The sequence below is a fragment of the Telmatherina bonti genome, assembly GCF_933228915.1.
Source record: "Telmatherina bonti genome assembly, chromosome: 20".
Lineage (NCBI taxonomy): Eukaryota > Metazoa > Chordata > Actinopteri > Atheriniformes > Telmatherinidae > Telmatherina > Telmatherina bonti.
The window spans coordinates 14,202,645-14,230,347 of NC_136618.1; the positions used below are offsets into that span (position 1 = coordinate 14,202,645).

Consider the following 27,703-nt stretch of genomic DNA (forward strand, 5'->3'; position numbering starts at 1 on the left):
ATGATTAATGTCTGCAGTGAGAACAGCCTTTCCTGCAGGTGTCTGACACTACAACAGCTGATGTACCAGGGTGTTGAAGGAAAAAGACACTTTATGCATATCTCAGAGACAGGATTTGGCAGAACCACAATATTAAATACTTTGATGATGAAACAAACTTGTTATTAAGTGAGGAGCATGAACTAATTGTATCTCTAATGAGTAATCTTTGTTTTAATGGAAGTGATCTCTTCCAGATTAACAAGATCCCACCCATTTCTTGTTTTGTATGTATAAAATGGATCCACAGTTTTTGTGATGTTTTTTCAAACCTTATATGAGTCTTACAAAACTTTTGTAAATATTTCATATTATCTGAGTCACAATACCACTGAAATAGCACTTCTACATTTACATTAGTAGGTGCAGAGTGAATACGGTTTATGTTACAATGAGAACTACTGTATTGAGCTGTGAGGAGTTCGCCTGACACTAAAAACCACAGGAGGGAGCCATCGAGCTGTGGCTTGTTTTAACTTTTCATTGCCTGACAGCAAGGAATTGCCATCTTTTAATAATATGCTGATGCAGGTTTTTAGTCTGAATCTTTCTTTTTACTCTCTTTGAAATTCAGTTCGTCATGGATGATATAATCATCTCTCCTCATCTCATTTCAGCTGGATCATTACCCTCCAGTCTACTACAACCTCCCAGATGCTTCAGACACACAATTGAACCTGGTCAAAACACTCTTCTTAGGCAAAGTGTATGGTGAGTACGTCACCTTGTCAATCTGTTCATCTGTGGTCCTTCAGAGCCATTGTTTTTCTTTATGAATGAGTATGATTATATACAGTTTATGTTTAATATGTTCATTAACCTCACCCTATTTTAGTGCAAACTACACGCTAAACTCATCCATTTCTTTCCTGAAATGCAAAGAATGACCAAGAAACCATCTAGTTTTTAATTGGGTCTTTATAATCCTCAGAGATTGATAAATGAACCATCGTGAACAATATACTGAAATAAATAAGTAAAATGTAAGAGACAAAACAAAGAAAGAGACTCTCACTAAATACAAACAATAGAAGCATTTTTTTCTCTATTGAAGTAAACAGACTGTGCTTTATGTTTTGTCCACCAGAGAACGCCAGAATTCTGCAGGAGGGTTTTGGTACATGAGATCAGAGGTTCTTAACCTAAGTGTTTGTGAGTCTATTTAAATATAAAATTTAATAAAATGAAATAAAGAGAATCAACAAAAGGAATTTATTAACAATAACTGCCATATTAATGCATATTAGTTTAGCTTATCTCAGTGTTGATGTGATCTCACTCTAAACCAAATCCACTTTGTTTAACAGCGAGAACCTTGTCAAGTACATAACATGATGCAATGAGATCCTCACAAACCTAACACTTCATGGAATAAAAGAATACAACTACAAATTTAAAAACTCAAGTTAAAATTATTGTAACGAAACTACAAATTATTAGATTTTTCTACAGTAACAAAGGAGGGACTTAAATACTTATGAGAAAATAATATTGTGATTAAATATACATTTTAAAAGATAATGAGAGGTTCAAATTAAATAAGCTGTACAGACTTGAGGCATGGTAATGAACAAGACAGAAATAAAATCATTATACACAAGAGTAGAAACTCCAAACTAAAACAGGAAATCAGACAGGACGGAGAGGAGTCTAAAGCAATGAAAACCTACACGACAGAAAGACATCTCAGACCTTTTCTGCATGTCAAGCCCAATTGTTGTCTTTTCTTTTTTCAAAAACTTTGAATGTTTGGTTACTTTTTATCAAATGAATCAAACCTTTTGAATAATGTATTATCCTCATCAGCAGAGGCTACCCTGCACCAAGAATTACTAAAAGAGAAGTTAAAAACATCAGCGAAGAAGAAAAAACCTGATCATCTACTTGAGCAAAGCATGGAGCTGTATCAAATCTTTGCAGGCATGAGCTGACCAATAATCACGACTTTTATTACGTCCTCCCATGCCTGACCACAAGCCATTTTTCCATATGTATGTTTTAATTGTGTTCACCCACAATACCATTTGCATTATAGCCTGCTTTCTGTATTTGTTTCAGTTGAATCGAACCATGAACTACATTTATAGGTGAAGCAGAGTTCACATCTTTGATCTGCATTTGAGTTCAGTAACACCAGTGTTTCCCAGTTCAGGTCCTCAGGACCCCCTGCCCAGCATGTTTATAGGTAACTCTAATTTAACACACCTGAATGAAATAAAGGGCTCGTTAGCAGGCTGCAAAGAACTTAATGAGGAAGTCATTCTGACTCGGGTGTTTTTTAAGGAGGATCATGTCTAAAACATGTGGGGCAGGGGGTCCTGAGAACCAAGATTGAGAAACATTGTCAGTGTAACCAGTGCTGACTGGTGCAACTATGTCAGTCCTTTTTCTAGCTAAGTGTGTTTTTCTGCTTATCAGTTTGTTAAACAGCTGATGCATTATCACTACCAAGTCGTGTGAGTCTGGATTGTAACTGAGTTCATCATGGATAATAGCTGTATCTCTTATGTCTCCAACTGAAAACCTGTGCTCATGTGGCCCTGTGCGGTAAACTTTGTGACGACAAGAGTTTGACCATCAGAAAAGAAATAATCTTAACTGAGACTAAATGAGCCAGTTTTCTTACTCTATAATGACTTGTAACTCCTTCCCACTCCCATCTCTGTCTTTCTTTTTTCCTCATTTCTTTTGTTCTTTCGAAGTGTCGAGAAAATTGTTGAGAGTGAAGTAATGGCTGACTTCCCTCACCAGCTGGTACTATTGACTTCTGAACCACAGGAAATATGGCGTGAACCTATGCTCATTACAATGTAAACAAGCACATACACAGTACTATTACAGCAATCTATCTTTACTCAAAATTACACACATTCTTAAAAGACAAACAAACCAAAGTTATCTTCCATATAGAAAAAGCCCCGATTTGCATCTTGAATTCATTACAGTATGTGCAGATTTAAGCGTATATGCTTGCTGCAGGGTGAATTTACATTCCAGAAGCAATTATCATAATAGGAAAAGAAATATTTAAAGTGAGAAAGAGAAAACAGGAGGCAGAAATGTCTTTATGAGAAAGACGGAAACAAAGGAAAAGAGCAGGGAGAACAAATGCTGGCATTTACGCATCTCATCAGATCTGCTCTGTCGCTATGTTTGAACCACAAACACAATAGAGGCTGTCAGGCAGCTCAGCTATCAGATTCTTTTCTTCTGGGAAAAAGACACCCTGTGTTTGCTATAGTACACACAAATACACACATTGATTGCAGTGACATCTCCTCTGTCTCTGATTGCGGGATTGTTTGCTTCCGTAACAATGAAACATATCAAATAGGTAGACATTGAAGAATAGAGATAAATTCACTGGCCATTTTGTAAGATACACCTTACTGGTACTGGGGTGGATTTCCTGTTGTCTTCAGAGCTTTGATTCTACATGGCATACATTCAGCAAAGTGTTTGAAACCAAATCCTTCATGGACCAAATTCTTCAGCGGTTTTTGTGCTTGTTGACAGGACAGCATCACACAGTTGCTGCAGAATTTTTAGCTGCACATACATGAGAATCTCCTGCTCCACCTCATCCCAAAGATGCTCTATTGGATTGAGTTCTAGTGACTGTGGAAACCAGTGAAGTACAATAAACTCATTGTCCCACTTAAGGAACCAGTTGGAGGTGATTTGTGTTTTGTAACACAGTTCATTCTCTTGCTAGAAGTAGCCATCAGAAAGTGGGAAATGTCCACTGCTGTCCACTGTCCTGTATATGCTGAAGATGGCTGGATTGGATCAAACTCAAGATTGATTTTTCTAATCTAGACATTTTTTAAATTAATTTATGAACACAGTACTATCAGTTGTACTACTTTTGATCTATTTGTAGGATCAGAATGAATTGGCTCAAATTTATGATGTCAGTCTTGAGGATTTGTCCCTGTCCATATCACATTTGTGACATGTATGGCATATGTACAGCAGAAAATGAAGGCCATGAATCCAAGCAGTCACTTTCGCATCCAGCAGTTATTGCAACATTCATACACAAAAATGTTAAACAAGTTCTTCTTTAGAAATATAACAAGACATGTATTAAAGTAAAACACAATAAATATTAATACATTACTCTTTAGTTAAGAGCAAAGAAATCATAAGACAGTTGTCATGTCGACAGTGTAGTCACAAGATGGTTGCCATTACAAGGACCAGTGGCCATGTGGTCCTTTGTCAACAACAAAACTAAAGGAAAAGTCAATGAAAACCATTAATAAGCTGTAAATAATTTACAGTCAAACCAGACCATGCTAAGCCATGTAATGCTGATGCCAACCACTAAAGCCTGGCCTTTGTTTCCAAAGACCTTAGGAAATGGTTGATTCCTGAAAGGAAAGGAGCTGAGAAGCGGTCCTTTGTTCACCCAAATCCAGTTACGTCCACTTAGGTAACAGTTGTGTTGAGCTGGATGTTCCTTAAAATAGTGATTCCCAACTCATTTTCCTTGAGAACCGCCTTCATGCAAAAATCAAAAGGCCATTGACCCCGCCCCTGCCCCACCCTATGCTGAAACCATGTTTGGTTTTGTGCTTTTATGAGTGAGATTCTCACCATTAATAATATATTCTTGCTGAGTCCTATCCTTCGAAAACGGCAACGTGAAAATAGCAACATATAGCCTCACTTTAAAACATGAACTAATCTCCTGCTCAGCGGTATTCCTTGGATATGTTTTAACTGAGCAGACATACTTCACCTGTTCTCTGTGTGGACATTAATCTCAGTGGTTCCGAATGGTTAAAGCCTCAGGGACCATTCTGCTTTTTGGGGGACCCCCTTGGGGGTCAGAGACATCCTAGGTTGGGAACCACTGCCATACTGAAAGGAGGCTGGTGCTTACAGTAAAACTGCCATTGTTTGCATTCGCATAATGCTTTTTTTCTTGCATTTGAAATGAGCAGATGTTACTTTGGGCTGCTAAAGGAAAGACTAGCTCAGGGCGTCAATCATTCAGCTTGTTTGCTCTGACTGTCAGTATTCCTGTGTCAGAGTTTCAGGCTGCTGAGATTTACAGTGTTTTCTTATAAAGGTCATGTGCTAAAGTGCTACTGATCATGAAGAGTGGGGATGATTCAGCTGTCTTCGTCTGCAGTTGTAGCCTCATGCATCATGTAACAGTATGCTGTGTATTTAAGTGTGCATATGAGAGTAACTAGATCTTTATACTGGTGGTTAGCAAGAGTATATTTTTACTTGTCCTTTGAGGATGTAAGTGTATGAGTTCCCTTAATCACATCTACAGTAATGCATTCTTGTACTATTAATACTGGGGAAATGTAAACCATATTATGAGATTGACCTTGGATTGGCAGGCAAAATGCAAGTCCCCAGCTAAATAAATCATTTCTTCATGTATGTGCATATATGTGTGTGAAAACTGTGTGTAATGTTTGGTTCAAGGTAAGATAAGGGTTTGATAACATAAGCAAGTCAGCATCATATCTTCCAATTGATGGTGACACAAATGTGGATGTGTATTTGTGTGTGAGTGTGGGACGCATGTTAGCTGATGAGGTGTGTTTGGGCCTGGATCTGTGCATCCCAGTGAAATAGATAGAGATGAGTCATATATCAGCCTGAGCAGCAGGCGCACTCTCATCCCTGTACTCTCTGCTACAAATCTGTCAGCCCGGTGTGTATGTGCATGTCTGTCAAATGGAATTTATTCGGAGCCAAAGGCACTGACAGAATGATAGAAATACTGCCACAGTGAAATAACTATTAAAGAGACATGATTGTAGCCTTGAGGGTGTGCTGTAAATGACATGTGCATCAGTACCACGCTGAAATTCAGATTTTTCCTTTTACCATTTTATTCCCCACTGCATCTTTTTCTGTTAACTTTGTCCACACATATTTAACCTGTCACTTCCTCTGGATGCTGACAATTATTTAATACTTGCTCTTAGTAAATCTGCTATTTCAAGGTGTGATAGATTAATGCTGAGGATGTGTGATGAGGCAGAGTTGCAGTCATACATTTTCCACAACTTTGGCTTTTTGGCTTTTTATACTTTTACTTTCTGTGTTATCTGTTAGTTTTAATCAGTTTTATGCTTTTACTTTCTAATATGATTCCTTCTTTTTATTGTATATTTACATGTTTTGTGATGTTAGGCTGCTTGCTCAGCTTGAGTGTTGAAAGATCTTCCTTGAGGCCTTGGTACTTCTCCAGTTGGTACTTCTCCTGATATTTCCATCATTAGGGTTGGAAGTATCAATCACTATGGCTTTCCTCTGCTGCTTATCCATGATGACTATGTCCAGCTGCTTGGCCATCACCATTTTGTTGGTCTGAATCTGGAAGTCCCACAGGAAACACTTAGGAGGTGTCTACCATTAGGACTTAGGGGTCTCCAGTCCATATTCAGCACAGATGTTTGTGTACTATGCCAGCTTGTTTTAGGGCTTTCTTTGCGCAGTCTGCACCTGGAGTCCCGCCTGGTGTGATACATCTCGATAGCCCTGGTATTCAAGGCTTGCTGTTGTGCTGCCATGATTAACCCCTTTGTGCTGTCCTTCAGTCCAGCCCTCTCTAGCTATTGGTAGGACTTGTTCATATTGGCAGTTTAATTGATTTGTCGGTGGTCCTGCTGCATGCCAAGGGTATTAGTTGACCACAAACAAATTGACCCATACTTTGTCCATCATTTTCTCGTTGTAAAAAACCGGGCCCCTTGTTATTTTTACTGTAGATATGATTGTGAATTAGACTGCAAACTGAAAAAAACTTCTTAAACTTTATTTATTTATTTATTTATTTATTTATTCATTCATTCATTCATTCATTCATTATCCTAACCGCTTAGTCTGATTAAGGGTCACGGGGAAGCGGGAGGCTATCCCAGCTGGCTTTGGGTGAAAGGCAGGGTACACCCTGGACAGCTCACCAGTCCATGACAGGGTTTATTTATTCATTTATTCATTGTAAAGAAAACACTATTTTAACATTAAAATTTCTGCACCTCATTACACATCTTTACCTGGAAAAGTACATTTTCGTCATCCATTGTGATCGTCTTGGGTGACCAAATTGTCTGCAAGTATTCCTGTCCTAAAGTCCTGTTCATGTGTAGAAGTGGCTCAAATTACACATCACATTAGTATCCATCCATACTTTGTTTTCATCACATCCAGACTTGACTACTGCAATAGCATCGTGTATGGCTCATCACATGAAGGATTAAACAAGCTGATGCTCGACTGCTCACCCACATCTGCTTCTGTGACCACATCACTCCTGTCAGCTCAATTCTAAATTTTCCTCCTTACATCATAGCCTTTCATAACCTGACCTCCTCCTACCTGGCTGACCTTCATCAACACCATACATCAGATTGCTCTGCTTCTGTGATTCTTTCTTCTTCCCATTCCCTCCAAGACCAAGCAGCAAACCTGAGGTGATCAAGCCTCTGCAGTTGCTCATTCTATCTTTCTGGTGCTCAGACGTCACTGAATTCTCTTACCTGACAATGATCAGAAAAAGTCCTTGTAGCCAGATATTTCTTGAGCTGCTTTTGTAGCTAAATTATTTAAAAATTAATATGTAGACAGTTTAGAATTATTCCTCTATTTTCCAGCTGTTAGATAAAACTGTTTCTTTTAGTTAAAATCAGTTCTACCACAGACAGTTTTCTAAAGTATTTCACAGAAAGTTTGATTAATTTCCTCCCTTTAAGGCAATATGTCAATTCCTGCCTTTTTGTGTGATGACCTTTGCATTTAGAGCCATATCACATCCTGACTCTAAATAAAGTGCTGATGCACTCAGATGTTAGATCAGGATGATATCACAAAATGGTTTTTGTCTCTTATCTGTCTTGAAAGCATTTTATCGCTTTTTAACATTCCTATCACTTCTGTAATCTTAGTGCCCTTTTAAACAAAGATGGGCATTTTGCATGTATGTATGTATGTGTGTGTGTGTGTGTGTGTGTGTGTGTGTGTGTGTGTGTGTGTGTGTGTGTGTGTGTGTGTGTAAGTTAGTATGGGTGTCTGTGTAAAAGACTGACATCATACTATCCTCCATGGCTGTCTGCTTTAGTTGGACTTTAGACTATAGAGTCCTGATCCATAACAGTCTGGATCCAGTATCCAGGTTTTTTCCAGCTGCGGTGTCAGAGTGGGGGTGGGACTGCACTGCAGAGAAAGAGGGAGGGATAGAGGGAGGAAGAAAAACACAGAAAGGGAGAGATGCTTGTTAGCGTGGTGCTGTGTTCAAAGATCCACATACCTGAGAGGAAAGACTTGTGAAAGAAGAAGAGAGGAAGATTTGCTTCCTCATCTGTTTCCAGACACAACTCTACATAGGTAACTATATGTGCGTGTCCTCATTTGGTCATTTTTCAGTTTGTTGACTGTTGATGTTTTATGGCCTATGTTTTAGTGTATTTAGTATATATTGATGTGTATATAGATATTTTGATGTGTTATTGTTTAGCACTTTGGTCAATATTGGTTTGATTAAATTTCTCTATGAATAAATTGGAATGAACTGGATTTTTTTTTTGTGTTAGTGTATCTGCATGTGTGCCAGTTCTTCTGCAGGGGAGTGAGTCATTTGACAAAAAGCTGTACATTTAACTTGCAGCTAAGATAGGAGGTGGACTTTACATTAAATTTTTCATGGAAATTCACCTGCTGGGTTAAATGGATTGAGACATCACAAAGTGTCATATTCATTCATATTCTTATTCAGCCTTTTCCTGTCTGTGTTATGTCTCTCTTACCTTGATATGTGTGCAACCTAATCATGGAGGATGCTAGATATGATGCTGATGGATACACCTGTGTGTGTGTTGAGTGTGGGCGGATGGTGCAACCACTAGTTTATTGGCTGTCATTCTGCTTTACATCCTGTACAGTAGTTTTAAGTTATCACTTTTTTTTTTACGCCTCTTTGGTTTACACATCTCAGTCACAATAGTTTAGTTCTGTTTGCTTCAGTTTAACACTGTTTCATAGTTATTTGTGTTGACACTTTCACTATGCATCAGGATTTGCAGAGGTGACTTTCAGTCTTAAGACTGGTGAGTTGATTTGCAGCCATCTCCACCTGTCAGTGTTCTTGAAGACACAAAACCTTTACACTGATCCTAATAAGAAGGGCTGTTTATATAATACGAATATTCAGGAAAAGAAAAAACTCCTGAACTCCATGAAGTAACGTCTTAGCAACTATACATACAGAGCTCAGTTACATTCTGCTCATTTGCATAAGTTTCAGATTCTTTAGTTAGATTTCTAAACATGTCAGTAAATGCGGCTGAAAAGCAATGTGTCAGCTTGTTGGTATTTCCAGACAGTCTCTCTGCCCTTATAAAACTCTTGTTTCTGTAACTGCTAAAACATCTGACAAAATCATGATGAAAGTCATAAAAATAGATGTCAATAGATGTGCAGTGAAAAATGGTCGACCACATAGTGCGTTAAAAACTGTAAAATGTCTTAAACTTCATGCTGTCGTGTGTATCCTGGTATAAGCGTGAGGGTTGACAATAACAGGCAGATTGACCGATAATCACAGCTTGATTCAACTCTCAAACTTCACATTGAGGTATGACAATATTTTAAAAGAATTTGCCTTTTCATATTTTCTTTTTCATTCACATGAAAATTTTCATTGTCTGCTTGTTTCTGTCTTTTTTTATCAGGCCCTCTCTGTGGTAAATCTCCCATGACCAGCAGCCAGAAGCTATGTGTGTGTGTTTGTGTGTGTGTGTGTGTGTGTGTGTGTGTGTGTGTGTGTGTGTGTGTGTGTGTGTGTGTGTGTGTGTGTGTGTGTGTGTGTGTGTGTGTGTGTGTGAATGGTACAAATCTGTCTTTCTAGAACACAGGGTGTGGTGGATGGACTTACATTGATATTCTTTTCATGCATCTCACATGCATCATACTTTCATTACCAGCCATCCACCGCCACCCTCTCTTCTATTACTCTTACCCCTCCATCAGTTTCTATTTGTTGCCATGGAAACTGTGTTTGATCTCTCTTGAGCACCCTCCTTGTCACCCTATTTCTTTTACACACACCCATTTACACGCACACACACACACACTTTTTTTCTCTGTCTTTTCTCATCTTTTCTTCTTATCTCTCTCTCACCTTTCCACTCAGCAGTGATTCCTCCTGGACCAGCAGCCACACCCTCCCTCTCAGCCAATTCTGCAGTTCTCCTCCCCCTGCCTCCTTTATTCATCCAACTTATGCAGCCCCAATCTCCCCCATAAAAAAACAGACAAACCCCAACCACCCATTCTCTTTATTCTAGCAATGTCTTTCTGAATTATTCATGTTCTTTCGGCAAGCTGGTGAATCAGGGTTTGCAGTCCTCCAATCATCATGCTGTCCTTGCTGCTCTCGGGGCAACGTTTGTGTTGTTTGCTAAAGTAGATGAGCAAAGGGTCATATACGGTACACCTCAACAAAGGGTTTATACATCCTACATGATAGTGCATTTGATAATTGCAGGTTCAAGCCAAATGGATTAGTCTCCTCAGTTTTGTAATTATGATTAGTGCACATGGCAAACGGTTGTTGGTTTGTGTATTTGCCCATGTTTTATTTATTAGTCTGGAAACCTCTTAGGACGCCACCAGGGCATCTAATAAAAGGGACTGCAAACCATCAGGTCAGTTTGTGGTAGTGCTTTTGATTGGGTTAAATTACTTGTTAATGTTAATGTGCTTGTGTGTTTGAAGTACTGGGAATTGACTTAATATTAATACAACAACAGTAGGAACTTGTCAAGTGAGTTAATATATTGTGTTTTATTGTTGTACATTCTGTTATTTTTTTATTATCCTTTATAAATGTGTCGTTGCAATAGTTAAACACTGCAGCCTTTTAAAGGTAGGTTTTTTTTAAGACAAAGCCTTTAGGTCGCATTAAATAGGGCAGGTGTTAATGTAGCCTCATTGTGTCTCGATCTTGTGGTAAATAGGTATGACACCTTTGAAACTGCTGGCGCCTCTTGTCAGTAACAACCGATCATATGAAATGCCTGACATTTGCAAGCAATATGTTTATTGCTTGTGAACCCACTGCTTTCTCAACAATCCTTGTCAGCTATTTGCTCTGTGCATTGAATATGCTGTTTTATGCAAAGTAGCCTGTTATACTCCCAGCAGAGAGCCTATTAGTATTCACACATGGTCATCTGCAGCAATCAACACATGTTCCTGCATACAGGGGAGACACTCAGGCATATACTCTGCCCTCACAGGACTGCTGTAATCAGTAAAATGCTCATTTTGTTTACTGTAATGCCGTTAGCACTCGTTTCCTTCTTTTGTATGCTTTGTCTGTCTCGTCTGCTCAGTTGTGCAACCCACACAAATGTAAATTCACAAACATGAATACCATCTTGATGTAGACGGAGTGACCTACAGTTTATCTTAAATAGACAAAAAAACATTGTATTGTGTCAGATTTGAACTGTAGAATCTGTGTTAGGTGTGGGCAAAAGCATGTATACCAATACGGAGTTTATACACAGTGTATAATGTCTGTAGGAGATCTGGTCACATGATGAACATCAAGACTATTCCTGGCAGCAGAATCATGTGTACCAATACACACGCACACACATGCTAGTATTGGACTCTTCAAAATGGACTGAAAAGGAAGAATTGCATTATAAACTGTGTCCAGATGCTCAGAATCCCATCATCCAGCATAACATGATTCATTAAATAGGAACATGCATGCACACACACACACACACACACACACACACACACACACATAACACTCACATTAGTCATCTCTTGTTCATTTTCTCTGCCGGCCTCCCCAAACATTTCCTTCAGGGTGTGGCACAGTCATGCAGCAGGAGAGCAGTCGTGCATGTAAAAATTCACATCTGGCTCTGTCCACAGACATACTCATATTTGGAGTGAGCTCAGGTCTGAGGTAGCATGGAAAGTGTGTGAAGATGTCTGATGTTAAAATGCTGAATTGTAGGTAAAAGCGGTGCTTTTTTATTATAATTTTTTCTGCCTACACTTCATGTTCTGGCACATCTTCTTGGAAGTGTTGTGTAAGTGTGTACATGCTTAAATTACTTGTATTGTCTAGACAAAAAAAAGCATGTAAGGTCATGCTTTATGTTTTATACTTCATTTTTATGACATGGAAAAGGTCCCTAATCCTTAACCCCTAACAGCTATAGGGTTTTTAAATGTCAGTCTTTCTGTACATAATTTGTTTCTTTGGGTTTTTTTCCCCATTTCTGTGACCTTTCTAAGACCTTCAGAGGTGTAAACACACAATATTCTCATGGAACTGGTTTTCTTCATTAGATCTAAAGTCTCTTGTATGTCGTCTTTGTTAGTGTAGAAGTTGGAGTGAAGCTGTTCAGAATAAATACAAATAAGTTCAATACACACAATAAAGTTTTTGGGTTTGACTAGACTCAAACTATATTGTGCTATCAATTTTGTCTGAATCCACTGAAGAAACACTTAAATGAGTGAATTTGGACTATATCAGCTTTGGCAAAACAAACAACTTCCCAGTTCCAACTTGTATTACTCTCATGGGAGAAAGGAAATCAATATTTGTCGATTATGGAAAATATACAGCATGGAACCAACAAACAGATCACATAATCCACAGAATGACAGAAATAAAGGACCGGCTGGACTGAGTGAGGGGTCTCCTGCAGTTCAGACGCTGCTTTATGTGTGCCTGAAGGCAGAAATCATTTCCACTGAGAGCTGTAAGGCAAATTGTTGCCTCTCAACAACCACATCCAATTTTATCATTGCCATGGCAATAAGCAGATATTACGTCATCTTCCAGTTTACAAGAATTATTCCTGATGTGGAGAGAACAAACAGCACAGCACATGGTATAATAGATATTTGTCACAAAGCTTTCTTTTTCTTTTTTTGCTTATCACCTCTACTGTATGAATCACATAGAGAAGCTGTACCGAAGAAAAAAAAAACAGCTTGCTACAACAATTTGGTTTCCCCAAAAATAAAATATAATGTTGGTTTGTATTATTCAAATATATAGATTTGTCCCATGTATATAACTTTTATTTACAGGGAAAGAAGAGACTTGAAACTCGCATGTCTGCAGGTGCAGCTTGTGTTATGGAATACGAAGCAGTAGGGAAATAGAAAGAAAGAAAGCTGCAAGAGAAGTGGAGGTGTTTCATGCTGAAATTTGACATTAGGTGTCCGTGGATGTTTCTCCTCTGCTTTCTGAACTGTTTTATTGCTGCATATGTCCAATCTTTTTTCTTACTGGGGTTATCTTATGATTCACTGCATAGAGAAATGTATGGAGTGTAATGGTGGTTTGGGAAAGTCTGGTGTCAGGATTACATAAAGCTTTTAAACAAAGATTGTCGTGTGCATTTTAGATTGAAGTGATAGAAGTGTATATACAGATGAGTTGAACATAAAAACTGAGTTCTCTTCACCTTTTCTCCCTGACTTCATTTTCCTTTTTCAGAATCTATTAAATCTATAAGCATGGTTCCACACAAGTTGCCAGAATCACTGGTTACATTAATGGTTTTACAATCTCGTTAAATGACAATAGGATGACTCTGTTGCAACAATCTAATGAGCTTATCTCCACTTCTGTATCCCTCCACAGAAACTGGACACATAGACCCAGTTCTCATTGAGCATTACAATACCCCAGGTTTCATTGGTTGTCTGTCGCGGGTGGAGTTCAACGGAATTGCCCCCCTCAAGTCTGCACTGAGAACAGTCAGACAGGCTCAGGCCACGCCAACAGCTGGTCAGCCTGACAGTCAGCCTGCAGCTGTCTTACCTGTGTCATATCAGGGAAAACTGGTGGAATCCAACTGTGGGGCATCACCTCTCACCATCCCACCAATGTCTGCTGCAACAGATCCGTGGCATCTGGACAACACAGGTAGGTGCTGCTCGGCGAGTCCCTTCAATGTTCCAATCATCCCCTCTTTCACTTCTGTTAACAAAAAATCCCTTTCATAAGAAACAACACAGAAAATATCTATCTATCTATCTATCTATCTATCTATCTATCTATCTATCTATCTATCTATCTATCTATCTATCTATCTATCTATCTATCTATCTATCTATCTATCTATCTATCTGTCTATCTGTCTATCGATCAATCAATCTAAATTTAAGCAGAAAAATGGCTTTAAACCAAAATTGTTCTCCCTCAATGTGAACACTTTTATAAGGCTTTCTAATTTAAAGCTGATACCAGGAAGCAAATTAGGTAAAAATGTGTGTTTATGACCTTATGTCCAATAGACTGGCTGACAATGACTTTTAAGTGGTCAGCCACTTTAAAAAGGTTTTATTAGATAGTGGTAATTAGAGTTTTACTGGGAGCTCAGTACATAACTCTGAATATTTCCTTATGAGAGGAAATAACGGTAACACAGAGGGTGTGAGTTGGACTCTATCTGGATGTGTATACATCTTTACGCAAGAAAAGAAAAGGAATAGATATTAGTCTTTTATACCTTTCTTTTGTCTAATGGCATATTTTTACACACTTCAACACATATTAGAAGAGAACAGGATGACTAGCTAGTGACTGGTTTATAAAGAAGCTAAACTAATGATAAAGTAGCTTTTTCATGGTAAGTATTCCTACTATTGCATCATATATGGTAAAGTATTGTCGTTCATTCAAAGCAGACGCTTTGCTGCATTTTTTTCTGAGTATATTCTGTAATTATTCCACATAATCATGTAGATTTTAAGGCTTAATATCCTCTGCCAAAAAGTTTATGTTTTTGCTAGCGTTTATTTGTTTTGTCTGTTTGTCAGCAACTTTAGGCAAAAGCTACTGGACAGATTTTTTATGTTTTTTCTGAGAATGGGTCTTGGTCTAACTTAGACTCCACTACATTTTGGGAGTAATCTGGATCACCCTCTGGAGCTAAAAAGCTTTTAAAGTTTTCTTTATTTAATAATGTAACCAAGACACCGTGGATTGATTATCAATGTGTCCTGTCCATACAAAATTAATATATGAATATAACATGGGGTGGAAATCACAATATGGGTGAAAATCAGCTGCTTGATGGAGGTCTGCAGTCTCAGAGTGCTTTACTGGTTACCACTGTGAGGGGCATGATTCTGGCTAGTGGACCCTTACTTTTACAAAAGATGTTCCAGATAGACATTGGCCTTTTACCATAGACTGTATACATACTCAGTAACTGATCATTTCCGTGCTGAAAGACTCATTTGTATTAACACAGACACACCAAATCAAGGACTATTGTGTCTTGTGTTACATTCACCAGAGGTGTGTTTTGTATTTCTGGTCTTCTTCACATTCTTCCAACAGTGGGTGACAAATGTCCAGCCACTGATTGATTAAGTCGATTGATCTGGACTCCAGGTTCAAACCCACACACAGCTCTCCACCATGTTTCCACAGGGGATTGAAATTTATCTTTTTCAGATAGATCAGATCTATAATTCATCCTGACCTAACATCCCTCAGATTTCACCATTTTTTCTGCAGTTATTATTTTCTGATCCTGTTTTTAGTGTATTTTCTACATTAAGTAGAAGCTCACAGACCATGATGAGTGTAAAACAGAAGACTACATAGTTTTAATTTTGGACTCAGTTTTTTTGTTGTTGTTGTTGTTTTGTTTGTTTTATTTTGTTTGTGTTTGTTGTTGTTTATCTGTTTTCTTTGTTCTGCTTCTTATTGTTTTTTGAGGTTTATTACTTGATATATTGGACTTCTTTGAAAAGATGACACATCTTGACACAGATCCTGAAGGAATTGCAAAACCCTTGCCTGGGGTGTAGGGGTGGCATGTATTTTGAGAAAGGATCAAAAAGTATTTAAATCACTATCTTAACCAAACATTTATCCTCATCTTCTGTACAACCAACTCTGGGAATACCAGAGCAGTTCGACAGACTTGTGGCAGACAGTTGCAGCTGACGCACAGAGGCAGCAGATGTTAACTCTTCACCTCAAAGGGATATTTAGTCTAAATGCAGCACAGAGAAGTGTTTAGTTTAAACAGGCCACTCTATTTAACCCCATATGGATAATTAGCAGTTGTGTGCAGCTAATATTTTATTCTATGTAGCCATGGAGGAAGGGCGGTTTTTCCTCCTTTGTTGGCAAATCACTGTTTTTTTATTTGAGTTTAAAGGCTCATTTTTGTCTTTATTATTACAAGTTATGCATGAAATTATTTCCTGTGAACTTCCCAGCTAAAAACAGAAAAAGACCAATAGGTTTAACTTTATGCTACTGTTGGCAGGCTCGGTAAGTGCTTCTGCTTAAGATGTATTTTCATGGGTAGAAATTGTTTCAGCATGGTAATCTTCATTCATGTCTGTATTTTAGACATTGTTTAATGTACTTCTATTTTCAGATACAGAGTTCCCCTTCAATGAGGAGAGAGTCATTCCTGATGGAGTCAACAGGGACTCTGCTATCATCGGAGGTACATGCACTGTGCTGCGTGTGACAAATGTCAAAAGATGCAGGCAAAGTTTCCAGATACCATCTTTGAGCTTTAAGTGCACATAGACCTTTTAAAAAAAAACTATTCTTTAACCTTTAAAGGGATTTTTTTTTTATTCTTATTCCAAAACTATGATCTTTTATGCCATCCATTTTGTCTCCTCACCTCGTTCTGTTCATGGTGGAGATTTTTTTACAGCATTTGTGCTCTAAGATGCAACTTAAAACACCTTAAATTCACAGAATTGTGGAGCGTGGATGGATTCTAAATAAACTGAAAACTCACTTTCCACTTTCACAAGTCACTTTCCTTCCTGTGCTTTTAAATGATAATGAAATTATTCAAGTTATTTGAAATGAATTCCTTAAACCAATTCTTGATTTGAATGAAAACTATTCAGCCAATAGTCACATGTGGGCCCCTGCATTTGTCCTTACAAAGCTTTTATTGCAAGTGAGCAAGGCAGTTCCTTTGTGAGCATAGATGGGATGGAACAACAGTCTTCAGTGAATTTAATTTGCCAAATTTACCCTGAACGTCACATCTCAGTGGAAGAAAACCCAAGGCTAAAACAGTCTTTTAGCTTGTGGAAAAGCAAGACCAGGCTGTAGCGCTCTGGATGCTGCTGAACAGAAACTAGCTTCTTTCTGTTTGGGGTGGGGCACCCGCTATATATCCCTATTTAGACTAGTTAATTAGGCTCTAATAAACAGATTCTTCCATATTTAAATAAACATATTTATCTGTAATGTATTGGGACACCAATCAACCAGTTTATTGGTTGATTGGTGTCCTAATCCAATATATTTCCGATGCTTCACAACACATTCAACATGACCTCCATTTCCCCTCACAGGGATTATTGCGGTCGTGATCTTCACCATCTTGTGTACCCTGGTGTTCCTGATCCGTTACATGTTCCGTCACAAAGGCACCTATCACACTAACGAGGCCAAGGGCAGTGGGGAGTCGGCTGCAGAATCAGCAGACACGGCCATCATCGGCACCGACAACCCGGAAACCATCGACGAATCAAAGAAGGAGTGGTTCATCTAACGGCCAATGATGGGACTCTGTGAGAGAAAAAAAGTTTATGAGACCATCTCTTATTACAGATGGAGGGGGTTTAATCAGAGGACCAATCACTAGAGAGATAGAGAGAGATGATTGGTTGTTCAATAGGACAATAAACCTCAAATGAAAGTGAGACATGTACAGAAATCTTTTTATTTGTTTTTTTTCTTTTATATGCAGAGTATTAAAAGATGAAAAAGAAAAGAGAGACACTTATTAGGTGGAGCACAGATGTAACAGATTTTACATGTATATACTAACCAGCTTGTCTTTCTTTGTATCGTGCTTGGGAGTTTTCAGGAGTACTTTGAATACTGTACATGACAAATAATTACACTTACTGGGTTGTGTGATAGCAAAGATTTATTGCCAGTTCCTGTTGCATTTTGATTTTATATTTTAACAAAAATCTTATATAAAAATGATAAAAGCAACATGCCAAACCCTTTTTTTTTTCATTTTCCAAGTCTGTCATCATTCATAGACATGTATGCCAAATTATATTTTGTTTCTATTTTTTTTCTTTTTTCTCAAAAGATTTATTTAAAGTCCAGACGCCAATAATAAATTTAATATCTATATTACAATTATATCTGTCCATAACATTATCTATGTGGGATTTCCAGAGTTTTATGTTTAAATCTGAAGACATTCGATTGTATTGGACATTCCTCTGTGTTGCAGGACCGAGTGGGATTTCTCAGAGCATGATGACAAATCATGACACTCGACCGCTGGTTTAGCTCATCATCACGGCAGCTTTCTTTGACTTCAGAGTGGACGAAACCGAGAGCCTTTTCTCATACTGTCACTGTTTTTGCCAAACACTTGAGTCTTATTTCCATTTTTTGCATGTAATGTTTGGCTTTGAGTTTTTGTGTTTCATTACATCCCTGCGGGCAGACAGTGCATGTGTCCATGTGTGTTTGGGCCATATATTGGACATATGTGTCAGAAGGGTTAGCTTGAGCAGGCACACAGATGTAATCGCACTACTTGGCTAAAATGTAACAAGTTTTATGGATGTTCTTTGCAATAAGTGGCCAAAAGCAGCATGAAACAAACAATAAAAAAAAGATCTGATAAACTGCTGGGACAAAATTAAGTTAATAATTGGCTAATGAATCCATCCACTGTGCCTTTGTGGTGTAGAGCCACGTCGCCTTGCCCCACACTGCTTAACTCCAACTCACCGTAAAAAACACTTGACTGCTGCCGCATCTTTTCAGGTCTTCTTTTGCTTCCTGTTTTAAATGGTGCTTTTCAATTTCTATTACATCCCTAACTAACTCAGCTTGACCCTAAATTCTGTTGTGTTTTTTTTTGTTTGTTTGTTTTCAAATGATTGAACAGGTGTTATTTTCATTAAAAAATTGAACAGCTTTACACTGCACATCACATGAGGAGTTAACACTGTCATGAGAAGACCGACACAAACATGCATGTTTGATAAAGCATGAGTCGAGGTTGTTTTTTCCTGGAGCGTTATGTTAAGAATGAGGAGGTGCAGACTTGAGCTTTACTCTAAAGTGGCACTGTTGTCCCAACATGCATTCAAATGATGCAAAAGTTTTTTTTTTTCTGATCATGTTTGTCCTCTCAGTTCTGTTTACCTGTCTCCTGTTTTACAGTTTAAACCAGCTGCCAAGTATGTGATTTTCTTGTGAATTTGTTTTCTTGTCTTTTTATGCGTGTCTGTTTACTCAGCCTACTTCATCTTTCACATGACATCATTTTTGTACATGATGATCATCAGTGTCATCCCGGGGGTCGTGTGCAAACTGTGGATCATTATCAGAAACATAAGGGCAGCTGATGAGCTTAGCCTGCCTTACTGAGGCCTCAAAGAACACTTTCTCTGTTCTCAAGTCACATTCCTTCAGGCAAATGAGTGAGTCCACTTCTTTTTTAATTGCATTAGTCAGATTTCACATAAACATACGCACACACCCTTGAAATGTGGTTTGAACTTAACAGTAATGCAAATGGCTTATCAGCGCCAGCAGACTAAACCATAAACCCCCATGTTTTGCTTTCAGTTCTATTGAGTTCAATAAAGTGTTTGATCAATAAAAAATGTCCCCTGTGTTTTTCATAACATCTTTATATACTGCATAACCATTCTTTCCCTTTACAGACGATTCAATGCTAAACGTTGTAACAGGTTACAGGCTGCTCTCTAGTGGGTACATGGTGCAGCTGCTGTCAGATGAGAAGAAAAACTGCTTCCACAGCATTTACTCTGACTCTAATTCTTTGCATGTACACACTCTTATGTAAGAAAAGATACAGACCATGAACTTCAAGTCATTCAATAATATATAAGATTAAATGCTATGATTCAAAATAATGAAAGAAATGTTGAGAAATTGTTTTATAAAAAGACAAAAAAGCAGATTGTATATGACTTTTAAATTCCAAAACAGATTCATTACGTGAAATGAGTTTAATGTGGAAACTGGCATGAAAATAAGTGCATTTTTGTGAAGATACTACAAATGAGGTGTACATTTTACAAGACATGAGCTACCATTTGTTGGCATTAACATGCATGGTGGTTGTTTGGCAAACAAAAAGGTTGCTGGTTCACAAGAACCTTGACTGAGGAGAAGTTAGAACAGTAACCTGTTAGACCAGTGGTTTGCATGTTCGCCATGTGTGCGTGGCTCTCCTACTTCTTCTCACCATCCAAAGACATGATTGTTAGGTTAATTGATCATCTCAAATTCTTCCCAGGAGTGAAAGTGAGCATGGATGGTGGTGTGTCTCTTTGTGTTGGCCCTGTGATGGACCTAGGGTGTAAACTAATTCTCGCCTGCTAATTGCTGGGATAGGCGTCTGCTTCTCTGCAACCCTGAATTGGACCAAGTCCTTTAGAAAATGAATGAATGTTGACATGATTATTTCAGCAGGATTACCCCACACTTTAACCTGCACAATTACAAGTTTTACTGGTCAATACACAGAGAAGAATCAAATATCGGCTGCTTCAGCAGCTGAAATCTTATATTCAGTAAGAATAAACTCCTGTGTCATTCATATTCCTCCAACAATTCATTTTTTTATCTCCCAAATAAAAAAAAGATGTAACATGAAACACAAAAGTGAAAATGATGCACTTTTTTATATGTTGCATACATCAAATGGTGGATCTCTTAATATTTTCAAGATTTGATGCAACTGAAAATATTTTTTGTGTCCCACAAACCTCATTTCCAAGTTTCATGAACACACACTAATCACTCAGTGTATCAAAAGTCCTGCAGAAGCATATAGCATGTAGTTTTACATCTAATCTATCAATGGGGAGTGGTGTGTAACTAGATTCATGACCTTTATGTTTTTGGACACAAGTGGAATTATTCAGACACACAAAAAAAACATTGTTTTAATAAGTTTATTGGTTTTGAGTTCATTTTACAGAAAAACACAACTACAAAAATCAGCAGTTTTCAAAGACACAGTCATGTATTCTATCAGCCCTTTATTTTTCACTGCAATGCCACTGTTAAATCGCAAGTTGTATGAAGAGAATGAAGTCTGCAGATGGATCAGTTGCTCTTTGGTATGCAGCACTGATTAGAGGAAAATGCTTGGGAATGGCTGTCCCAGGTGCATGCTTTGTGATGTAGGAAATGTCACAAAGAGACTCCTGTGAGATGAAAGGCCTGAACTTGAGAGATGAGGAGATGAAACGTTGGAGGGTTTGGTGTGTAGAAACGTCTTCAGGCATCAGAACACTCACCTATAAAAGAATAAAATGCACATTAGGACATCAGTGAAAACAATGTTTCTGGTGATTAATAAGGTCTGAATGGGGGATGATAAAAACGTACCATTCTTTGGCAAGATTGCAATGTTGTCAGGAAGGATGCCAGTTTCCTGGGAGAACTGAGTGAACTTCTCCTGCAGGACTACACTGGTCTCAGGAGTGCGACCTGGAAGGACATTGTAGGTTTCTTTAACTTTTACCAAATCCTTAATTAGATGCTATTCTGATGCTATTTCACATGCAGATTAAAATTATGCTAACGGGGAGAACTTACTGTAAAGTTTGTTGAGGACCTCAGAAACTCCTTCCTTTGTCTTGATGGTGTGAACCAGAGCGTAGTCATCGTACACAATATCAACAATGCGCATGTCATTGTCATTGTTCCAAGCTGAGAAATGCACAGACAGTTAAGTTCTGAAATTCAGGTGCTTATTTCTGTCTGGTGGGTGTCTGTGTGATCTCATCTCACCCTGGCTGTGGAAGGTGAAGCGCCCGGGAGTGTCCGTTTTCTTGGCCAGGTGAGTCATTCTCCAGCAGGACCCATCAGCACTGAACAGCAAGAGCAGAGAAAGTACATGTTTTTATCTTCCACTGAGGGTGTTTTTAACTGAAAGCTTGACTATATGTAAATGACTTACTTGAGGTTGCTGTAAGACAAGTCCATGTCTCCTCCTGCTGTTGGCACTATCATGGCAGTGCCTGATTTCATTGAATCTTTGTGATTGACAAACCACTGAGCATTGGTAGCAAAGCCAACCATGTACCACTTGCCTGCCATCTAAAGAGAAAAGAGGGAGTAAAGATAAGTATTCTGACTGAATTAATCTCAGCTCTTTACTGGGTTTCTTAAATCTCCTTGCAATAACATGCCTGTTTTTCATACTCTTAAAGTAGTTTTGTTACAAAGAATCAAGCAATCTCTGATAAAACCGTCTCTTTCCTAAATAACTCTTTGTGTCTTTGATTTAAAAAAGTTTTGTCTCTCTTTACCTTCTCCAGGCTGAAGTCTTTTACAGGCACAACCTCTGCACATGCAGCCAGCATGCATGTCAGGGCAGCCAGCATCCTCAGCAGTGTGAACCTCATGGCTTCTCTTGTTCTGATCTTCTCTTGCAGGGGCGGATCAGGGGTGTCAGGACAACGTAGTGAGGCACAGCAAGTCATGGCTCCTTATATGCTTCTGAAACATCCTCCTCCTCTTCCTTCTGTCTCCTCCCCCTCCTATTCTTCCTGCTGCTGCTCTGTGCATTACAAAAACTATCTGGCGCTTTCCCAGAGGAATGCAAATCATTGCTCTTACACAACCAGCACGTTTTAACTGAGAAGGAAAAGGTGAGGAGAGACGAATAGGACTCAACTCAAACACCCCTCCCCTTCAGGAGCCTGCTCATCACAAATGCTCAGAGGATGACTGACCTTTATGAGCATCTGTTTGATAAGACTGCAAGTCTCTGCAGAGCTTTCCAGAAACAGAATATCAAATGGACTCAAGCAAATGTTTTTGTCCCTTGATGAAAAACAAAAAGTAAAATCCCACCCCCCCAAAGAAATAAAAAGAAATATCCAAGTGATTTGATAAGAATTTATTCAGTCATTTTCCATTCTCAAATTTAGGGTCACGGGGAAGCTTGGGGGGATAATTGAACTGTGATCTTTCTGTGCAGAGCTTGCATGTTTTCTCCATGTTTGTATGGCGTGTACTCTAGCTTCCTCCATCCGTCCAAAAACACACATGTTGGGCTAACCACCCTAAATCCTCCCTGGGAATCAATGTAAGCGCAATGAAAGTAAGCATGAATATCTATGCTGGCCCTGCGATGGACTGTTGACCTGTCCAAAAAGTATCATATATATATATATATATATATATATATATTCTAGACATGCAGAAATGTAGAAACTCTAGAAATGTGCTGAATCATGGGTTCCTTTGTATAGTGAATGGACAGGCACCCACTTGCAATCAGCTGGTTACATAACACACGCTCTTACACACACACACACACACACACACACACACACGCACAGAAGCTGGCTGGAGTGATGGAATAGTGGTACGATGCATTTGGTAACCTGATTTTATAACCAAACCCCTTCGGGCTTTAATATATCCACAACTAACACACATCCTCTTAACAGGAGGCACATACACAGAAGCATGCAGTCACAGACACTCTGAATGTTAAACCTTATAATAAAAGGAAAATATCCAACATTTGGCAATAAACTGGTTTTACTCTGATGTTTATTAATCTTTATCAAGATTCCCAGTTTTAAAGCAGAGGTTCAGTTGTTTATCCACTTTCTTGACTGCGCGCTGCAGCTCCACCTCTTCAACATGTGGGGACACAGTCTGTAAAACAAGAAGTTGCACAGGAGTTATGCAGATGTTCTCAGCAGGCAGTTAGTGGTTAGATAACACATTGATGACAAAGTTTCAGAAAACTCTTATGTTTTGTAAGTTGTGTGGAACACATGTACAGCCTGTAGAGGGAAACGTGTCTGGGGAACCTGGATTTGCTTTTTTACCACCATGGATTGTATCAACTCCAGGAAGAGATACAACAGGCAAACATCAAGGTTTTAGAAATATTTGGATTCTTCCAACCTTTTCTAAACAAACAGAAGTCACCAGGTCCTAAAAGCAGATGCTAAGCACTTTGTACATATAAATAGTCATATGAATGAAGAGCATAAGTAGCCATTACTTCTCTTTGACATGTTTAAGGTAAATGTTAATTGTCTCATCTTGGCAATGCAACTAAGAAAAATTGGTCGATTCTGAGGTGTTCGACGCCAGATTTACTGCAAGCTCTGTAAAACAGTCACTACACTGTCTGTGAAAACAAAATATGAAAAGAGGAAAGTTCCCATGCAGAATAATGATTGTTCGACTGCAAACAGAATCTCTCAGAGCTAGAAGCCTTTTATGGAAAGAGTGAGTGGATTAAAAAAAAAAAAATCTCCCAAATGTTGGTTTATAAACTTTAAATCAGTTGCAGGTTGCTCAAACATTTTTCTTCAGGCGTTTTTCACTTTGTGTGTGTGTGTGTGTGTGTGTGTGTGTTATTTTGAACTAGTAAAAGATGAAAATGTAAATGTTAAAAAGCCTTCAAAGGATTCTCAAATAACTGCAGTCCACATTGACTCATGACCTCTAAAAATATGAAAACCACATTTAATTTATTATCTGCAGACAGAAGTAATGTTCTAAAGTTTAGAGCATGACTTGATTTTCAGTTTGCAGACATAATGAACATCTGAACACTCCATAAAAACACATTGAAAAGGAAAAAGCTTTCTTTTTTAGCTTATTATTGATTTTGTGTTGTGCCAAACAAGATGCTTCAAACCATCTGGGAGTATGAACTAATCAAAACTGCAGACAATCTCCTTTTCTCGTCTGACTCCATGATCTTATCACCCTATTGTTGTTATCCGATGCCTTTTGGACCCCTGAATCTTGTCAACAGTTGCTAAGTCACGGCGTTGACATGCAAACTGTATCCATTGATCATTGTTGTATTCAAATGTTGTCTTCATCATCCATTTTGATGTCATTGCACTTATTGCTGTAACTATCTTGTAATTATTTTCACCATAAGTGAGAATAACAGTCATTTGCAAGCATCTGTGTTCCTCTCTCTGTTCAGATAAGACTGCATTGATTACTACAATGAGCTTACTGATTTTATGGTCCTGGTCCACTTCACCACAGTGACCTGGAAGAAAAACAAAAAGTTAATAAACCCAAGTCACACATTTTGAGTAATAGTGTGCAAACTTGCAATGTTGTGTTACACTTCAGACGTACTGTAAGTGGGAAATGAGGCAATGTGGCCTAGTCCCAAACCCTGTTTCTTAAGAAGCTCCTCAAACTTCAATAGCATTGACTCTGCAAGGTTGTCAACAGACCTGGCTACACATAGAAAAAACAAGACATCATAAAAGCCTTGTTCACACCAATTTGGCTCAATATTGGCAGCAGCACCAACTAGCAATTAGGAGTTGTACACATGACTGTGGAACCCACAAAATAGTTTCACTGTGATCTCGCCCCGTCTCTGGTAGAGCATGACGGCATATGAGGTGTAGTCTGTCGCCCCAATCACTATGGTTGTATCCAAATTAGGACTCGGTCCTGGTGGGAATAACAAAGAGCTGAATGTGCAAAGCGGGTTTTCCATGCTCAGTTAGAAGGATGGTAAAGGAGGAGGACTGACCTTTAAGTAATAGTCGGCCTGGGGTTGAAGTTAGATGGTAGATCTGAGATATTTCCCAACACTGGTGATTTCTAGAGAACAGATGAGAAGAGAAGAAAAGAGAGATAGTATGCTGCCTTTCTATTGTTGCATGGTAAAAATATAATAAAAATGTTTTTCATCTGTTTGGGACAAAAGGGATTTAGTTCAAATAAAACTGAAAGAAAAAATAAACAAGCAAATAAAAAAAGGCTTGTGGATATTACTGTTCTAACTCCGTCTTCCTGTCTTTCAGGACACAAACAAAATCAGTTTACATGACATAGAAGCATGAACCTATCCTGGAATCTGTGAGATTTGCTCCCTCTGCTGACTTATCGACACATTGAAAACCCACAGTGACGGATCCACGATGTACGTAGAAACAGGCACACCTACTGTCGCGTTTTGGTAATAACGGACAGCTTTTCTCCAGAGGGAGAGAGGGTCAAGACAGTTGGTTCAATCTTGTAGCCATGCTTCAGCAGGGCAGAACACTTGGTGGCAGTGTTGAGGAGGTACCATGTTCCTGCCATCTGCAACACATATAGTCAGGTAAATGGAAAAAGTGCGCTTTTACACAATGCAAGCACAATCTCTTTGTAGAGCACTGCCTGTAAACTGAATGTTTTCTGTTGTGCTCATCGTGTATGGGACTAAATATGCACCAAAAGTCCAACACCACCAGCCATTCAGCCCTATCTTGATATGTACAACTGTTTGGACCACCAACCCATTGAAGTAAATGGGTTGCTTGAAATGAGGGAGACTTTTTGTGAGGCTGGGGTCTTCTCAGCCATGTGTTTGTTTGCCTCAAAGGGGGACATAATGTTTTGTAGGCTTCTTTAAATGATGATCAAACATCAATTTGTACATTTTTAATTTTAAAAGATATATCTATATAACAGTTGCATCTCTATCTAGCTATTCATATATAATGATATTGTGCAGGATAATGTGACCTCTGATTCAGCGCAAGTCAGTTGAGGGTAATAGAAGATAGGTCAGCAAAAAAACCACACTCACACTAAATAATTCAGATGTATTATTTACCTCTTTATCTTCCAATGCCCAGTTTTTATTTTACCGAAAATGCCTGTATTGCCTAAACTTAATATTGACACAGTTACACAAACATATCCAAAGTAACAGCCCCCCGCCCCCACTAATCCATAAAAATGCTCAATGTATATTTGCTCTAAATGACAAAAAGAAAAAAAATCACATACTTCAAATCCTGAATATTTCCCATTGAATTTGATTTAGTTTTTCATTTTATTTTTTATTTTTATCATTGATTTTGAGGAAACAGATTAGTGAGAACCAGAAAATATGTTATGTACAAAGGTCAGGTACACAGAACAGTTTGCTGTGGTGCAGCTAAAAACCTGGACACAGGTCATCCTCTAATGCAACCAAACTGAGTTCTTCTCTTTACAGCGCAGCCTTATCATGTATCTTTTTTTCTTAGTATTGTCACTATTTACTTTGAACGGAACTTAAAACTGTCACTTTATGCAAAGTTATGAGTAATTTGAACTTTTAATAAACACATTACAACTCAGTTTCCAAGAAAAAAAAATTGGGATCTCAGTTTTGATATTAGAATATAGTTTTTACGCATTTCTGTAAAAATATAGGTTTTTACATTCTTCCTGATATTTGCATTCTGTTTTTGTTCACATTTATCTCTCAAGGAACAGGACTGAGCCTTTAATTTGCTCTCCAGTCTCTTACCTGATTGATGTTTATGTTCTGGCCGGGTGGGGTCTTGTCAACGGGGTCAACCTTTGGCTTTGGTTTAGGTTTTCTTTGAGGCTTTGGCCGACTCTTGGCTCCCCCTATGGCCTCTGTTGGATTTAAGAGACATATGCACATCAACACCACCACAGCTAGCATTAAACGACTTGTTCCAAACATCGTCGCAATGAAGACAATATGCTCAAAAATCTTTCTTCTAGTCCAATCGCTCTGCTCCCCTCTGTCTTAATTATGTTTTTTCTAATTCTACCCCTATCTTTGTCTTGGATTTTGTTCACTACTGGTCCTTTCTCCTC

The 27,703-nt window shown here is 38.4% G+C and overlaps 3 protein-coding genes across 3 annotated transcripts in view; 1 reads left to right on the top strand and 2 right to left on the bottom strand.

Annotated features, from left to right (window-relative positions):
* cntnap2a (contactin associated protein 2a) overlaps window positions 1-17,615 on the top strand; it is a gene marked incomplete at both ends in the record, with an annotated part of 342,587 nt that extends 324,972 nt beyond the window's left edge. Inside the window, 4 exons of the mRNA XM_079259621.1 lie at window positions 657-750; window positions 13,703-13,987; window positions 16,467-16,538; window positions 17,416-17,615. Of these exons, the coding sequence (XP_079115747.1) occupies window positions 657-750; window positions 13,703-13,987; window positions 16,467-16,538; window positions 17,416-17,615 (651 nt within the window). The remainder of the gene's footprint in view (window positions 1-656; window positions 751-13,702; window positions 13,988-16,466; window positions 16,539-17,415) is intronic.
* A 3,399-nt stretch (window positions 17,616-21,014) lies between these two features.
* On the bottom strand, window positions 21,015-22,536 carry ptgdsb.1 (prostaglandin D2 synthase b, tandem duplicate 1). The gene is made up of 6 exons (XM_079259431.1): window positions 22,396-22,536; window positions 22,044-22,183; window positions 21,875-21,954; window positions 21,680-21,793; window positions 21,470-21,571; window positions 21,015-21,378 (listed from the first exon to the last, which is right to left on the bottom strand). Exons 1-6 carry the CDS (start codon window positions 22,489-22,491, stop codon window positions 21,359-21,361), a joined length of 552 nt encoding a protein of 183 aa, XP_079115557.1. The 5' UTR covers window positions 22,492-22,536; the 3' UTR covers window positions 21,015-21,358.
* Window positions 22,537-23,738: 1,202 nt separating this feature from the next.
* Window positions 23,739-27,524, bottom strand: c8g (complement component 8, gamma polypeptide; the record flags this gene model as incomplete). The annotated part of the gene is made up of 7 exons (XM_079259622.1): window positions 23,739-23,758; window positions 25,092-25,127; window positions 25,220-25,324; window positions 25,439-25,546; window positions 25,629-25,699; window positions 26,046-26,182; window positions 27,384-27,524. 7 exons carry the CDS (start codon window positions 27,522-27,524, stop codon window positions 23,739-23,741), a joined length of 618 nt encoding a protein of 205 aa, XP_079115748.1.
* Between the last annotated feature and the right edge of the window lie 179 nt (window positions 27,525-27,703).